We start from the raw sequence: 16,854 nt of genomic DNA, 5'->3' as shown, positions 1-16,854 counted from the left end.
CCAAACACTGACCTGCCCTAAACCCTGCAACAGAGAGCGCTGAACTTGCCTGGTCCTCCCAGCCCTATATACCTCCTGTGCCTCCACCAATCTTTTTCTTACACAAAAGAGTTTCATTGCTTGCTCTGTGAGAAGATTTTCCCATGCCACTGCTTTTTTCCCTGCTGCTACGGAGACAAAATACCAGGGAGCCGACATGCTGCACGCTGTAAAAGAGTCCGTACCTGAATTCCTCTGAGCGACGACACACCCATGTAGAGAAAGACGCCATAAAGCACAGGCATTGGTATAAACTGGGGGGGGGGGGGGAAGAGAAAAAAAAGAAAGAATGCAATCGTTTCTTTTTCTGTATTGCATTTTCAGTATTACCACCCTCTTCCACAGGCACTGCCTAAAATTGCTTGAAGCTTTCCAGCTTCCATTCAGGCTTAGAGATGGGTCAGATTTTAACCATTGTTTTGCCATGTTGTGCGCACGAGTGAGCTAAGGCTCTGCTTTAGGCTGAACTTGGGAGCTACCTCTCCTCAGAATAATCCTTTTTTCCAGAAAGGTTGGAGGAAAATAGGCGATTTCACCCGTGCTACCCTATGCCGCATTCTCTGGCGGTAGAAGAAACACTTCTGCCTATTCTTGGGGCAACAGGCAAAGGCCACAGGCCTCCTCCTAGCCTAGAGACGAGATTACTTTGTGGGAGGAACGTGCAAGGAAGCCCACGGGGATGACCTCAGTGTGTTTAGCTCCTGGGAACGGCTGCTCCGGGGCATTTGGGGAGCAAACTGCAGCCACTAAAGGGCTGCCTGTTTGAAAGACAGCAGATGTGCTGGTCTGAATATGCTCAACTGTAACCCATAAACATGGGCGGGCCTGAAAGACACCCAAAAATTCAAGCAGTTGCGTTGCTTGCTCGTATCAAGCACACCAAACGGGGGCCCGAAGGGCTGCAAAGCCTAACTGAGGCTGGTTCCCACCGTGGGTCAAGCCCCAAGGGTTGGGATCACCTCCTCCTCCTCCGCTCCACAACTAACTACTCAGGCCTGCAGAGAGGGGACTGTTTGTCTGTAACCTCCAACAAGCTCGCGGTTGTTGGGTGGTTTGCATTTTCCTCTCACCTTTAACACAGAAGTGAAGAAGACGGAGCAGCCCATGAGCACAAAGATCAGCAAGCCAGTGACTCTCTGCTCTCGTATCCCCAGAAACTTGGGTTGCTCTCCTGGAGCTGAGCAGTCAGACTCTACTTTGAGGCTATTCACGTGGGTGATGGACAGGACGGTCGCAGCCACAAACCAGGGCAGCCCCATCACAGAGCACACCCCGAGCATCACGGCCACCACAAAAAGGTCCAGGTGGTACCCGCATCCTTTGTGCAGGCAGGAAAACAAGAAACAGAGCATCCCATAGCACAAGAGCAAGGATAACGTCGCAAGTCAGACTCAAACCCTGCTCGAGCACAAGTCAGCTTCTTCAGAAGTCAAAACAAGAAATGGAAACAAGTAACGGTGTATGCGGGCTTTGCACAAGCACCTGGCATGAAAATCTGGCAGGAGTTCAGACACAATGGATATGCAGAGCTTGTGCGATAAATACTTCTCCAAAAAACAACAACCCACAACCCAAAAGCACCAAACCATTTTTTTCTTTCACAAAGAAAATTCTACCACTTGCAAGGAAGGTGTGACTCTGAGTTATCCCTGGCAGCGCATCAAAACAATTCATTCCCCACACCTGCTGCTGCTGCCATTTTAAAACAAAAACGCAGTTCTCTACTGCTCCAAGATTAATTTGCTCCCCCAAAAGGTTGCTCATCTGAACTGCCCTGTCACTTGCTCCCTGCATCATCGTTAATCCAGGAGAGCATCCTGCCACGTAGCCTGACCTTGTCCCAAACCAATGCCTTCAGAAAGCATCGGGAATAAGAGCTTCTCCCCAGACCTGCAGCCCAGAAGGGGCTGGAGTCATCTCTCACAGGCCCTTACCTTCAGCTTGTGCTCCTTCCTGTTCACAATAACAGCACTGATCTGCTGGTCCATGAATATCAAGATGGTGCAGAGCAGAGCTGGGACGAGCGCAGCCAACACCGTCCACCAAGGGTTGGGTCCTATGGGGTTGATGAACCACCCGCGGTCGTCTCTGGTAGGCTGCAACAAAGCCCACACATCAGCATCGTCTCCCAGCCCAGGCACTCCACTGGCTTTCATTTTCCCCTCCCTCCCTGTGTCAGAGCACCTCCCAGCCCTGGCTTCATGTCCCCCTCTCCCGGGGGCTTCAGCAGTGCCAGTCTCCTCTTTGCAAGCACCTCTAGATACTTCCCCTGTAGGTATCTAGTTTTGGGGCCATCTTCTCGTTTCCAGGAGGAAGCAAGGCACTTGGAGGTGGAAGAGGAGATGGTCACACCACCAGCATCTCCTCCAGACTCAGCCCTGCCCTGCCCCGGCATCACCTTGTGGCACCCCCACGTGCCAAAACACCCCGTTACCTTGAACGCATGGGGGACCTGGAGCTTCGGCGATGGGATCCCAACCACAAAGTCAAGGAGCACCATGATGACGATGGTGAGGAAAACAGCAAAGTCGCTCACTGTGGACCGCACCTGGAGCGAGAAACCAGAGGTGAGAGGGGCATGGCAAACAGGGCCGTAACGTGAGATGCAAGAGTTGCAGACATCCACAACACTAAGGCTGCTTAACCAAATCCCACCACCCCTCTGAGCACATGCAGCCTGATCCCTTGCTTAGATACTGCTGCTGTGTTTGTCCCTGTGAGATCTGGGGTCAGACAATAAAAAAAGCTTAACTAGGCCGACAAGGGTTGGTTTAAGTCAAAACCTAAAAATAATAATAATAATATTAAAAATAAGAAAACACATGTCTGCCACTACAGCTACACTCACAGCTACAATGGATGGCAACAAGGCACTGAGGCATTCTTTAGTCCTCAAAAGGAAGCTCCTCATTCAAATCTACTTTCTGCTCGAGCACATAATGCACAGAAGGTAGGGAAAAAATCCCACAACCCCAACCCCCAAAACTTTGGGAAACCTGACTTCCTACTACCTGAGGAGGAAAAAAAAAAATAAAAAAAAAAAATCAACCCCCAAAAATCTTCAATCTGGGGCAGGTCACAAGGCATGTGGGAAATGCTACGATGATTTTGCACTCAGGGAAACGAGTGCAGGACATCCAAGCTCTTGGAGAGCTTGGCCTGCAAGGCCAACGTTTCCCAGCTTGACCAAGGCAGGGCAAATACTGCTTAGTGCTCCAGGAAAGCCATTTTGGGAAATGAGTGTGGAGATGGACACTGGCCACCTCCTTCTACTTACTCTGGTTGGAAAGTAGCGGCTGGTTTTAAACTTCTTCAAGAAGCTTGACAGGGCAAAGGTGGCGAAGAAGAGGATGCAGCACCAGAAGAACACGTCAGGCGTGTAGGGGCCGTCGCGTCCACAGGCAGGTCCTTGAAACTCCCCACGCAAATACCGACATTCCTGGAGAAACAGAGCGTCAGGACACAAAGGCGGTGCACGTGCGGCAGGGAAACCTCGCATAGCTAGGGGGTTTTGAGGATCTTGGTCCAAGATCCACGACCCTGTAACTGCTCCTGCCAATGGAGATTTATATTTAATGAGCAGCAGCAGCTGAACAAGTGACACATCGAACTACACAGCGGAGAAATGAGATGTGAGGGGACACCATACCCCGCACCCTCGGCACATCCTCTGCCTGCCATTCGAGCAATCGTGGCTAAAGAAGACACCAGAGGGGAAGGAAACACTGGAAACTCTTGGGGATAGAGAGAGAGGGAAGAGGGAAGGAGGGCTAAAGACAACCATGCTAGGAAAGGAGGAGAAGAGACAGATTGTCCCTCCCCAGGGGAGGGCTCGCAGAACCTGGCCAAGAGGGGATGAAGGCCACCGTAAGAGCCTGGCGCCCTAGGCCCGGGCTCTGCTTCCGGCAACAACAGCCTGAGAGGCTGCTCAGACAAGCAAATTCATGCACGTACCTACAGACAGCACTGAACGAGAAAGCAAGGCCTGGAGTTACTAGGAACCCATTGAGGAGGCCAGCTACTACCTTTCAAGCATGAACTTAAGTCCTACAACTTCTACAATAATCAAACCACCCACTACTTAACCTTCCTCCCAGTCAGAAATACTGTCCTGCAACAGGCTTGACGGGGACACTTGCTACCCACAACGTTGGGGACCAGGTAGACTGGACAAGGTGGACTCTCCTCCCCAGGACCAAGCGGCTTAAAACCACACGCTACATTTAAGCAAGGACTTTTCCGAGCAGCACTAGCACAGTTTGAAGCCCATCATTCCCTGAAGGGCTCTGACTTCTGCACCAGGCAAATACCCCTGGACCCCATGGACGCGGCGCGAGGAAGCAGTGGCTCGGGGCACTTACGGTCACCGTGAGGTTTTCCCAGGCGATGCCAGACACGTTGATCTTGTTGCTCGCCCAGAAACGCAGCGTTTCGTTGCTGGGATGGGTCGGTGCCTCACACTTACTGCTGGGAGGAGAGAAGCCAAGACAGGGGTAAGGGAAAGGTGATGGAGGTGCAGCCCGGAGCTCCTGCCAAGGGGCAGCAGCTTTCTCAGGGGGAAAAAAACCCACTAGTAGCTGGTGAGGAAGTCCAGCTTGCTGTGCATGTGCACAGGGTAGGTGTCTCGCAGGTGACTCAGCTTCTCCAGAGCCTCGTAGATGAAGATGATGCAGATGAGGGAGGCAAAGGCTTCTTCTGTGAAGCGGGTGACGTAGCACACCAAACAGCTGGCGTCGGTGGCCACCAGCACTATGCACAAGAAGGCGGTCCACAGCCCAATGCACGCCCGCAGAGACAGATAGGAGAGCGTGTACTCCCTGGGAAAGCAGAATGAAACAAAGGCTGGAAAGGCCAGCAAGAGGCCCTGAGCCATGCCTGCCTTCGGGGAAAACGGGGAGCAATTTTGGAGCGTGTCAAGGCTGCGGATGGGAAATGCAGTTTCCATGTACTACTACAGAGGGCCTCGGGGCTGTGGTGCAGGGTGTAGACCCACAGCAGGAGAGGCCAATTATTTAGTTACCACTGTTTAACACGGATCTCGTGTTAACACCTTGGAGGCTGCTTGAGGTCAGGTCCCTCTTGGGCCAGGTGGTGTTCTCCCACATCACCCTGACGCCCTAACACTGAAACCAGCTGGGTTTGCACCCAGTCACCTGCTGCCAGCAAGCTGGGGCTTAATAATAAACCTTATGGCAATAAGGGCGGTTTATCTCCCATCAAAGCCATCGCAACAAAAGGACTGTCACTAAAATCTAGCAACTACCCCTAAGAAAAAGAAAAGCAAAGCATCTTTTCTCCATCACTGCCCCCTTCTGAAGGCTCTCGCAGCACCCAGCTGCGGCAGCCTGCCTTACTTGCAGAATTTGTAGAGGATCTTCTCAAACACGAGGACGGGTCCGGTGCTGCCGAGGATGGTGAGAGGTTGGCCGGCAAAGAGGCAATACACCACGCCGGCCAGGGACGCGCCCAGCAGCAACTCCATGGCACTCTGTCCGGGGAAGAGAGGCGGCCGTGAGTAAATAAATCGTTAGGGAGAAACAAAAACCAAAGCCGGTTCACTGCAGCAGGGACTTTGGCCTGAGTTTTATCCTCCCCCATGCCCCCCAACAGAGAGAGGTGCTCACTATGTGGCCATTGGTCGCCTCCCCCAGCAGTCCCCCAAAGGTGATGACAGGGGACATGCAGGCACAGTAGAGGAAGAGGAAGGACGCCAGGCACTGCAGGCTCAGACCATCCCGGAAGTCGCTCCAGAACCACGGGGCTTTCCGCTTCACGTCCAGGGTCAAACCTCCAAAGAGCCTGCAGGAAGGAAAAAGAAGAGAGGCTGTTCTCTTGGAGGAACACGTCGACTTTGCTTTGCTGCGGAAGGGCAATCACAAGCATAGAGTAACTTTCGTGGCTAAAAAGAAGCACTCTCCTTCAGCCCAAATCAAGGAAACCTGCGTGCAACGGTGATGGCTGGGGCTGAGCCCAGCTGCCCAGATCTCCCCCCTGCCCAGCCCAGGGGACCAAGCTGGCAATGTGGAGCCCCTTCACTGAACCAGCTAACCCCAAAGACCTGCTAGAAGGGAAGGTGCATGCTCAGATTTGAGAGGCAAACAGAAAAAAACCCCATACTATTAAAGCTCCCACCTTCCCGTCCGCTGCAGTTCAGGGCCACTGTGTTTCTCCAGCGTGCTGTGAGAAGCACTGTCATCAAGAGCTCCTGGCATCTTCCTTTTTTCCTGTTAAAATGGAAGTAAGATAAAGCTATGGACTTGTAACCACTGGCTTGTTTTGCTTCTGGTCTGGCTCTGTGACTGTGTCAGAGTGGGACCTTGTGAATTTGGGCCCCTGAACAGCATCCCCAGCCATCCTGCCCGTCCCCCTCCCGCCTCCCGCCGACGTGGCACCCACCTGCGAAGGGACGTTTTTCGGGGGCTCGATTCGGATCGATGGATCCCACTCTCCTGGCGGCAAGACCGTGACCTGATCCAGAAACTCGTCGATGCCAGCCACGAGGTCAGCCCCGTTCTTGGCTTTATAGGCAACGTCACGGAAAACCTGCCAATAGAAGACAACCTTGTGAGAGGACAACCCAGCTCGGATGTCCTAACCAGTGCAATAAGCTCTTGGCTAAACGCAAGGCTTTTTCACCAAAATTCCCTGCTGGAAAGGGCAGGAAATATTCCCCCAAAAGGAAAAATCTGTGCATCACGGCACTTGTAATCATCTCCCCCACGAGGCCCCCGTCCCCCATGGCACACCATACCCTTCTGCTTAAAGAGCAAGAGAAGTTTTGCTGGCCCTGGCAATGCCACCACTGGGGACAGCGTGCTGGGGACCCCGGCGAGAAGGATGAGGTGCAGGATGCACCCCGGGCGGGATTTCAGCCTCCAGGATGTGGGGTGATGCAAATCTGCGTGTTTGCTTTGGGGTGAGAAAGAGGGCTGGGCTATTTGGAGAGCTGCGGGCAGCTGGGACAGCAAATCCTCTTCCTCACTACTTCAGAGACAGGGAGAGCTGAAGAAAGGCAAAAATGACCCGGAGCTATCTCATCTTGTCGCACCTCATCCGTCATGATAGTGGCCATGGACCTGCCGATCTCATGGTACTGATGGGCTTTTCCTTCTGGTCCAAGCAAAACAAACAGGAACCTGGGCAAGAAAAACAAAATGAGAGAGAGAAGAAGGTGTCCTTGCTCCAAGAGCACACAAGGAAAGCCCTGGCAGCTCTCAGCCCAGAGCGTGGCTCAAGACGGGACACGTAGGCTCAGCGATGCCGCGATGAATTTGAAATTCTTCAAAACCGACGGCAAATGTAATTTGGGGGCCAACTTTCATTACAATTGGCCGATGGGTTTAAAAGCTACAGCAGGGAATGGAGAAATGAAGGCGAGGAGACGTGGGTGGGGGAAACGTGCTTGCTCCCCCTCCCGCTAGCCTTGTTCCCTTGGGACACCAAACTGATGCCTGCAACTTGATGTTTGGTTGGGTGTCTTTTTTACGGAAGAAATTTGCGCTTCTCATTCGCACCTTGTTGGGATGGGAACTTCCGTCATGCCTGAGAGGAGGACAGCCGGGCTCAGGCGGACAAATGCCACGATGGGCTGGTGAAGGAAATCCAGCTCTCCTACGAGCACGTTGGATGCTTCAGCCCCGGTGGGAATTTTCTTCATGAAGTGCAGCTCCGCCTGGGCACGACAAGCGATTTTCAGGCAATTACCCCAAAAGCAAAGCCCACAGCGCTCTGCAGCACACTCTGCAAGAGCAAATCTGGCCCTAAAGGCGTAAGAAAGCTACGAGTGTCTCACCTTGCTTAAATCCATTGCTCTGCTCTCACGGTTCACCCCATCTTTAGCTTCCGCAGCGGTGGGAGAAGGACAAGGGGTGATTGTTTGGGCTGGTAAGAAAAAGAAAAGACACTCAGAAAGATGGACAAGGAGCAACTGGGACGCTTCTCCTTTGCCCGGGCAAGTCTAATGGGGCCACAGCCCTGCAGAAACCCTCACCTGGCTTGTAGAGGAGGTGCAGGTCTGACTGCCTCTTGCTCACATCAGCAAACGAGCAGACAGCGGGGAGAAGGTTGGTTGTCTTCTCGTTCTGATGGTGGTGCTTCCTCAAAAGGACTTCTCGAACTTGCGCCCGCACGTGCTCGTCAAACTCCGTGGACTGTTCTTGCTGGGCCAGGATCATATCTGAGGATGGCAAAGGGAAACAAAGCCATCAGAGCAGAAACCCCAACAAGTCCCGACCCCCAAAGCCCCCAGGGAAGGCTGTGCCACACAGGCTGCACCCTAATGCCGGCTCAGCCTTGCATAGCAAGGCCTTTTAATAATGTTCAGCCTTTGCAGCGAAAACGAGAATTTTCTTTTGCTAAGAAACATCATCCAAGTGCTTATTCATCATTCCGCTAAGATAAATATTTCCCATTCTAAATAATGCAATTTTCTTGCCCGACCTGGCCTTTCTGACTCTACACGTTTACCCAAATTATAAGCAATCTATAGCACAGACGTTCCCAGAGTTTCCCGTGCTGATCGAGTGCAATTTGCTGAGCCCAGGGAGAAACGTGCTAAGAACGGCTCCGACTTCTCCAGCCCTTGAAAGGGCTGAATGGAGACCTGCCGCCAGTCAAAGATAACTTCTCCAAAGCGGCTTTTGCAATTAACTTCAAATATCTTCCCCACAGAAATACACTGCTTGGTCATCGCCAGAGAAACTCTGCCTTAAAACTCTTAAATGCTGGATGTGAAGGCAAAAGTAAAAAAAAGAATGCGAGGAAACAGCTTGTAAGAAATAGTTCCTTTAAGGAGGTTCAGCTCTTACGCAGACTCCGTATTTCTAAGAGCAGCCTGCTAAGCCCTGACACACGCCCCTTTTTGGCTGCAGAATATTCTCTAGTGGCTTCTCCAACCCCACAAACTGCTTTCAAAAGGACCCCCTATTGGAATAAAAAAACAGCGCGACTGTTGCACGCCCAGTCTACATCCAAAAACAGCTCATGAGAAAAACACAGTGGCACTTCTGGAAAAGGACGTGCCATTGGGGCAGGGTTTGATTTGGAAGTGAAGAGCACCGTGGCGAGCTGAGCTCGGCCATTCCCGGAGAGATGCAGTGCCCACGGTACCTGCAATCTCTTCGATGCTGTTGGCACAAATGTCCAGCAGCACCGACCCATTGCTGATGCAGCTCCTCAGCTCGGAGAGGCTGTGCAAGGACAGTGTGCCAACGTAGGGCTTGCTCCAGCGCTCGCCGCCGTCTTCCACGTCCTCCTCAAACTTCAGCCACCTGCGGACATCGGGTGCGATCAGCCCCATTGCACGAAAACAGCCCCAGCTCTGCAGCCCCTTTGACAGAGCCACGGGGTGGCAAGAGGAGAAGGCTCCTCGTGCCGCCACCTGCAGCTGCAAAAGCTTCGCGTCCTGGAGAGGAGAAAGCAGAGCCCACGGGCGCTGCTGGTGCGGGGACTCCTCTCCCACCGCAGCCAAAGCAGCAGGGATTTACCTTGCCGTTTCCTTCCACTCGGCATCTCGGCCCTCTTTTACACAGATCTCATCCAGCTCGGAGAACAAGTGGTGAGGGATGTGCTGCTCGTCCTCCTTGGTCCTGAGAATGAACTGCACCCGCTGGGACGGGGAGCCTGGGGGCAGAAGGCAAAGACCCATCCCGTAACCGCGCCTGAACACAGCTCGTCACCCTCATGTGCAAAGTGGCCATCAGCACCAGTGCAGCCATAAACCCTGGGCTGGCCCCTCTCCTCTGCGTCTGTCTGGGCTTGCACAGAGCCGTGGAGAAGGAGAAGCATCTAGTCCACCTCTGCATAAGGATGGGCTGCTTTCCTTCCCCACATTGCCATTTTTAAAGCCAGGATCCCTCTAAGGAAGACGAGCCTAAACCCATTATGCATTTAACTGCATTAAAAAAAAAAAAAAAGAAAAAAAAAAAAAGAAAGTAAAACTTGGGAAAAAGAGGGTGTTGCTCAATAAGGCCACTTTCCCTCGGAAGAACAGCAACTCACTCAAACTAGCCACGGGGACCTGCTTGCAGAATGCCCCAGTGCCCACGTTGCCCCCAGTTTAGCGAATGCCGCGGTGGGACTTACAGTGGTAGCCCTGCTCTGTCGGGGCAGACTCCTTCTCCCGTTCCCCTTCCCGATGCTTCTGGCAGTGGCGTCGGTGATGCCGGTGGCTCTGCCTAACCAGTGGCATCTGCGCGCCCACGTACAGGGTCCGGTGGCCTGCGAAAAAGCAGCATTTTTTGCAGCACTCTCGGCATTGCGGCAATAGTTGAGGTGGCTGGTGCCTTGCTAAGCCACGGTTCGATCCCAGGAGCAACGCCAGCTTCCCTTAATGTTATTTTCACTGGACCTCCTTTTTTCCAAGCCTATTTTACTCAAGCTTTGCAACAACACAGCAACAACAAGTGTTGGCTCCGGGTCATCTAAAAGTGCCCTGAAAGTGTCGGACCTCTTCTCAAATTCCAGCTTCGGCTGGACAACACTCAGACTTGCTCATTAAGCAGCAACACAAGCTAATTATTTTCAAAAGCTCTGTATGGCACGAGGCAACAAGAGACGATCAAATCAGTCCCATTGTAATGAACTCCAGAACAAAAAAAGAAAATCACAGCCCCGCGTCTGCAGCCCTGAAATGATTCTCCTGACCTCTCCAAGCCAGGAGCAACCTCTGCGAGAAAAAAAGCCGTGAATTATCGAGCCCCGTGGCTACAACTCACACCGTGGCCTCCCGGGAGGCTTTTTCCCTCCGTTTAAAAAGCCATAACAGTAAAAAATGTGACAATAACTGTGCTGCTTTATTGAGAAGCGCGGCACGTTTTGCTGCACGTGATGTGACACCCAACAAGGCACACTGGAGAGACTTTGTGCGATGGGAAAACGCGCTGGGCTGGTGGCTCCTCCACCAGGATCTCAGCAGAGACTCACCTTCCAACTCCTCCTTCTCATAGCAAATACTGACAGCGTTGCTCCTTCTTCCCCGGTCAATCACTGCCTCCTCGTCATGTCTCTGTTTAGCAACGACAAGAAGGGAAAAGTTGGGGCTGGGGGTGGAGAGCTCCCTTACGTCCTCCCAGACATCATCCACCCCTGCGTCCACGCGAGTCCACAAGCCATCACGCCTCTGCGTGCCTCCTCCTCCTTCAGGCACAGCCCTAAAACCACAGACTTGTAGGAGGGTTTTCTTCCCATACGCAAATAAAACAGCCCATAACATCACCTGTACTGTATACCACGAGAGTCTGGACGTATTTAATACAGCAGGAGAGGGATGAGTGTTTCAGACAAAAAAAACCCCACCTCCCGCTTTGTTCTTGAGGTTCCCGTCTAAAAAAGTGATTTCCAAAATGGAAAAAAAAAACCCAACCCACAAAACTGCACTTTTGAGCCCCGGCCACGCTACCTGTAACTCTTCCAGAAGTGTCATTTTGTAACCCCCGTTTGGGTTCATCCTCACGTCAGTCACTGGGTTTTGGGGACAACTGAACCTCCAGGTCAGTCAGGGGCCCGATTCCCCAGGGACTGATGGAGTAGCCCTCACGGGAGGAGCTAAGTGGCACCCAGTGTGCACCAACTCCAGAGACACAATAGGGACCATTATGAAATCACAAGCTATGATGCGGATCCAGGCAGCTATTTAAAGCCACGCACCCCTAGACCCTTCCCACTTGGAAAACTTAGTGCCTGGGCAGAAGCCAGCTCTGCTTTGAGCAAAAACTCTCCAGAATAGAGAAAATTCCTGCATGAAAGGTGTCAGGCTCAAAAGTGTGCAGAAAGAAAAACCTTCACAGGCTCGTTCACCCTCCTGAGAGGCAAAGCCCATTAGCAGCATCATGTTTTCTCTCTTTTTCTTTCTAACAGTAGAGCTGAAGCTCTAGCATCCTGAGGATAACAAAAGGTACAAATATGGTAGGGAAAAAGAATATCTTATTGGATCAATGGGTAGATTCAGAAAAAAACCCTGCTACACAGTAGTTTATCCCGACTGCTAGCTAGAACCGAGAAGACTGTTTTTTCCACTTGGGTCAACAGTTCCGGTGAAACATACTACCCGTCTAGGACGGCTGCATCTGAGGAACAAGAATTAGTTATTTGCAATACAAGGAATGAGTCATTTTGTGTCATGATATTCACCAGACCGCACAGAGAAACAAGAGACAAATGCATTTGAATACCCATGTCTTGTGTTACGTTTTAACCACTTAACATTCCATGAGAAATACCCCAAGAGCTCAAGAAGAAAGAGCAGAAAGACAGGAGACAGGTGAAAGCCTAGAGCGCCAGCTAGACGGAATGAAAGACCCTCTTCCTTCTCTGAAGCTTCAGCAAGGCTTCCTTCACCTGCTTGTTCCTCCGACTGTCAATGACGGGGTTCAAACTGGGGCTGACGAGACTGTAGAAAGGGAAAGAACTTTCTCCCTCCCAGAGGAGTTACCGCTCCCGGGCCCCGCGTACACGAAGATGGCGTTTCCATAAAAGACACCCACCACGGTCGGGTGGGAGCCACACGTGGAGGTGGTTTCGTGCCATCCTGGCACAGAGCGGATGCGCAGATCGGTGGCCAGGCTGTCCAGGGAGCAAATTGGGATTAAGGCTTAAAGGGAAGAGGAAGAAGCACACACAAACAGCAAAGATCAGGACTTTATTGGCAGGAGCGGCAGGGCAGGCCAGCTTTGAGACAGCAAGAATTTCACAGGAGAAGTGGACAACCTCGCAGGGGCCACAGGAAGGCAGGTGTAAAGCCAGAGAGGCTTGCAGTGTACCAAATACGAATGCCAAAGCCCACAAAACCGTGGCAAGGGTGAGGCGCAGCCTCCAGATCACGATGAGGGCATAGCGCAGGGGACGGCAGATTGCCACGTAGCGAACATGAGACATGACGGCCAGCAGCACGCACGCTGTAAGTGCAAAGATTAAATAAAGATGGCTCTGTGCCCCACACCCAGCAAAGGAGAGGGTTCTGCCTTATCCACGGAGGCTCCTTAGCGTACGGGGGACATTGCTGGAGGTGTAGCAGATGTCCGCGATGGAGAGGTGGCAGAGGAAGAAGTACATGGGGCTGTGGAGGCAGTAGTCCAGGCAGATAAGCAGAAAGACAAGCGCGTTTCCCATCAGAGTGGCAGAGCAGAGGGCAGAGAAAAGGCCAAAGAGGCAGCGCTGCAGGGCTGGGGTGCTGCAGAACCCCAGGAGGATGAATTCTGTGACCGTCGTTTCATTCTGCACGCTGTGCTGGAGGTGAGGCAGCACAAACTGCGACCACGGAGATCTGGAAGCGAAGGAGCAAGGAAAAGGAAAGAAAAAGGAGAGTTTTCCTAAGAATGTCAGGTCCTTTACTCTTTACGCTGCAGCTCCCTTCTCCCTGTTTTTCCCTCTGACTCCAGTGAAAGGTGCGTACTACCCTCCCCACGCTGAGCGACGTACATCTGAATTGCAAGCTCCAATCTCTCGGCAAACTTTGAGCAGTTTGACCAATCTCGCACAACTTTGCTGCCTAGCTTGCCCTTGAAGTCTTTCTTTTCCTGGGTTGGTTTTGGGGTTTTTTTTGCAGGGGGTGGGGAGGGGCAGGGTGTGGTTTCACTGTTGGAGAAGATAAGATGATGAAGATTGCAGGTGTCGATTAAAGTGAAGTCAGAACAACTTCAAAGCAGCTATTTCAAATTAAGTCCATATTAAAAGGAATGCACAGTTCACAGAATAATTCCAGTTTTACCATTAAACCAACCAGCATTTCCAAGCCACTGCTGTGTCCTCTTTACCTTCGTGAAATGCATTCCTATTGAATCCTGCAGTTGCTTGATCCAACTCCCCTTCCCAGCAGGGAGGCTACTGCAGGTCCGGGAAGGTCAAGCAGAATGTCACCTTGGTTCCTGCTGTGCAGCTGCTCGCCCTTACCAGTTTCGCAGGGTGCTGGTCAAGGTCCCTGGGCATCCCCTGGCACTTGTCTCCACGCGGCTCTCTGGTCTCCAAGATCTTCCGCCACTTCCAGGATATTTCCTCCAGCCAGGATCTTCACCTTTTCCTTCCTGGGTCCCTTGCTTCTCTTCAAGATCCCTTCTTCTTTCTGGGAACCCTTCTTTTTGACACCACCTCTTCTTTCTGGAACCTTACACCCCCAGTTTTCCCAATCTAAGTTGTCTATGTGAGCAGTACAATGCCTGATCAGCCTCCGAATTAAGGCTTCTGACTCCTAGCTCTTTATTAACTATAGGATTCGGGACACGCCACTTTTGCTTACTCCAGGTGTTACCCTAATTTACAACCAGCCCACGCCGGCTGCGTGTAGCAAGAAGCAGGCTTCTGCTTGACAGCTCAGAACTCAGTTTCAGACATTCACACGCACAGACCTTGCCGCACACGTGCACCCGGTCACGTGTTGCCTGGTAACCTTCACAGTTTGAGCCAGTTTTTTGTCTACGGCCGGGCTTCAGAGGCAGGGCATGGCCACAGAAGCGCATTCCCCCCGTCAGTCTGTGAGGTGAGCAAGGGAGAGTCAATACTTGTCTGGTGAGCCTCATACCCAGGCAATGTGGTCAAGCCCTCTCCTGCGACACCTGGCAAAAGCCACAGCAGGGTGCTCCCTTGCCTCTGCCTAGGTCACTGGGGTTCCCCTGCCTGCCATTGCTCCTTTGTCCTCCTCTGCGTTTGTGGAGATGAACCTTTAACCACACAACCTAACACCTACAACACCTGGAAAAAGAGAGGCTGCAGAGGGTCCAACGGGGAAGGTCGCCGATGTCGAATGCTCTTTGTGAGAGGCAGCACACCCAGCTCACCTCCTTGCTCCTGAGCTGCTCTATCGGAAGCACTGCGTGCAGGACGCTCTGTTCAACAGGCTGTGTCTGTATCTGACTGCCTTGTCCTTGCTACAGCACCGTGTGCTGGGGGAACGCCACGGAGAGCAAGGAGGACGCTCTTTCCCCAGGAGCAACGGAGGGTGCTCAGCTGAGTGCTGCTGCAGGGGCCAAAGTGGGGCAGGCAGGCAGGGAGGGGAACGCAGGAACGAGGGAGCTGGCAGTAACCGGCCAGTCTGGGAGATGCCCGAGAGGCTCGAGAACCCTGTAAGCACAGGACGAGCTTAGAGGAGGTTCAACGTGAGGCCCTGTGGTTAACCATCCCCTCCAGATCTGGACCTTCTCTGGTTCCCGAGTTACCGTGCAGTTCCACAGCCTGGTGCAGAGATCCTGACTGGGAGATCACTGTACCTCCAGGAGTTAGGGATCCACCTAACAGTTAACCTGAGCAGGTGCAGGTCTGTGCTGCACTGTACGTGCAGCGTGGCCTTCAGGCTGCGTCCCTACACATGTCCCTTGGCCGCAGGATAAACGGAGCTGGTTGACTGTAACAGAGGAGCCTCCAGGCAGCTCCTGCTTGGTACCACCGATTACGCCACCTGCGCGGTCCTGCCGTTATCTAAAGTGCAGCAAGAAGTCCGCGCGTGAACATCCTTTATGCATAGAGATGTTTTCTTCTAAGCAAAGTTGTATAACACTGTGAATGACCAAAAGGAGGAACTTCTCCACTGTAAAGTGTGCCAAGGGAAAATCCATCTGGGGTCTGCCCAATGCTGCATGAACGCAGGGTCCCCAGCATCTGAAGGGACCTAAGATTTACTTGCTACCTAGATGCCTCTTCTTCCTGGCTACGTTGCCTCCCAAGATCTTGCCCACCCCCAGCCTACTGGAGACGGGGGAATGTTAGAGAGACAGCCTTGATGCTGTGCCAGCACTGCTCAGCCATGGCCAAAACACTGCTGTGTTATCAACAGCTTTCTAGCTACCAGTACAGAGCACAGCACTACAAGGGCTGCTATGGGGTAAAGGAACTCCAACTCAGCCAGACCAAATACAGAAGGAAAGTGGAGGAACAACAGAGGGGGCAGCCCAGGGACACAGAGCCCCAGGTCTCATCTGGCCGCTCCTGTGACCATATGGTGTATCCAAAATCAAATACCTGAAGTGCTCCCTTAGATGCAGTTTACAGCCAGGGGACAAGAAGGTGGCAGTTCTGCATTTTGCAGCTCCCAGGCTGATGGCAGAGCCAAAGCAAAAAAAAAAAACAACCCAAAACCAAACCAACCAAGAGAGGTAAAACTGGTGCGCAGGGAGCAAATGCTTTTCTTTCACCTTAGGCCAACTGCTCGGATGCTTTCTATGCTGCCCTGCCACAGAGGGCATCCCTCTCGTACCAGTAAGAGACATAAGAGTGAATTAAAGCCAGGACCCCAAACCAGACCAAAAACCCAGTCATGATCAAGAAGAAAGTGGAGAATGCATCAACTATAGCAGAAAATTATTTTGGACATTCCCAGTTTACATTTGGAAAAAAGAGGAAAAAAAAAAGAGGAGGAATTAGGTATTAAAAGAAGAGCACTGAATGATAAAGCAGTAGCAGTCCCTCTACCACTACAAAGCCACACCCCCACACACACGTACGCACACAGACTGAACACCACCAAACTCCCCTTGACTGTGACATTCACCTCAGCTTGCTGGTCTAGAGATACTGAATGCCTGAAGCACACCAAGGATAACTGAAAACATCTGAATGGCTTTAATGGGAATCCTCCAACTGAAACAAAAATGCCTTCACTTTGCACTGAATTCCCCCGCTTTCACGTAACCAAACACTGACCTGCCCTAAACCCTGCAACAGAGAGCGCTGAACTTGCCTGGTCCTCCCAGCCCTATATACCTCCTGTGCCTCCACCAGTCTCTTTTTTACACAAAAGAGTTTCATTGCTTGCTCTGCGAGAAGTTTTTCCCATGCCACTGCTTTTTTCCCTGCTGCTACGGAGACAAAATACCAGGGAGCCGATATGCT

At 52.2% G+C, this 16,854-nt stretch overlaps 2 protein-coding genes across 2 annotated transcripts in view; one reads left to right on the top strand and one right to left on the bottom strand.

The window, feature by feature from the left end:
• LOC126037290 (uncharacterized) overlaps window positions 1-16,854 on the top strand; it is a 262,258-nt gene that overhangs the window by 174,831 nt on the left and 70,573 nt on the right. The gene's annotated exons all lie outside the window — the stretch shown is intronic.
• Window positions 1-16,854, bottom strand: part of LOC126037291 (electroneutral sodium bicarbonate exchanger 1-like) — a 301,597-nt gene that overhangs the window by 283,788 nt on the left and 955 nt on the right. Inside the window, exons 3-21 of the mRNA XM_049797604.1 lie at window positions 10,963-11,044; window positions 10,111-10,257; window positions 9,525-9,660; window positions 9,148-9,308; window positions 8,030-8,215; window positions 7,832-7,920; window positions 7,554-7,765; window positions 7,088-7,175; window positions 6,436-6,582; window positions 6,172-6,263; window positions 5,664-5,838; window positions 5,394-5,527; window positions 4,611-4,856; window positions 4,401-4,506; window positions 3,317-3,478; window positions 2,474-2,587; window positions 1,974-2,135; window positions 1,110-1,361; window positions 225-293 (exon numbers count right to left, since the gene is read on the bottom strand). Of these exons, the coding sequence (XP_049653561.1) occupies window positions 225-293; window positions 1,110-1,361; window positions 1,974-2,135; window positions 2,474-2,587; window positions 3,317-3,478; window positions 4,401-4,506; window positions 4,611-4,856; window positions 5,394-5,527; window positions 5,664-5,838; window positions 6,172-6,263; window positions 6,436-6,582; window positions 7,088-7,175; window positions 7,554-7,765; window positions 7,832-7,920; window positions 8,030-8,215; window positions 9,148-9,308; window positions 9,525-9,660; window positions 10,111-10,257; window positions 10,963-11,044 (2,760 nt within the window). The remainder of the gene's footprint in view (window positions 1-224; window positions 294-1,109; window positions 1,362-1,973; window positions 2,136-2,473; window positions 2,588-3,316; window positions 3,479-4,400; window positions 4,507-4,610; window positions 4,857-5,393; window positions 5,528-5,663; window positions 5,839-6,171; window positions 6,264-6,435; window positions 6,583-7,087; window positions 7,176-7,553; window positions 7,766-7,831; window positions 7,921-8,029; window positions 8,216-9,147; window positions 9,309-9,524; window positions 9,661-10,110; window positions 10,258-10,962; window positions 11,045-16,854) is intronic.

The sequence above is a fragment of the Accipiter gentilis genome, unplaced genomic scaffold (assembly GCF_929443795.1).
Source record: "Accipiter gentilis unplaced genomic scaffold, bAccGen1.1, whole genome shotgun sequence".
Lineage (NCBI taxonomy): Eukaryota > Metazoa > Chordata > Aves > Accipitriformes > Accipitridae > Astur > Astur gentilis.
This window is presented reverse-complemented; position numbering and strand designations above follow the sequence as displayed.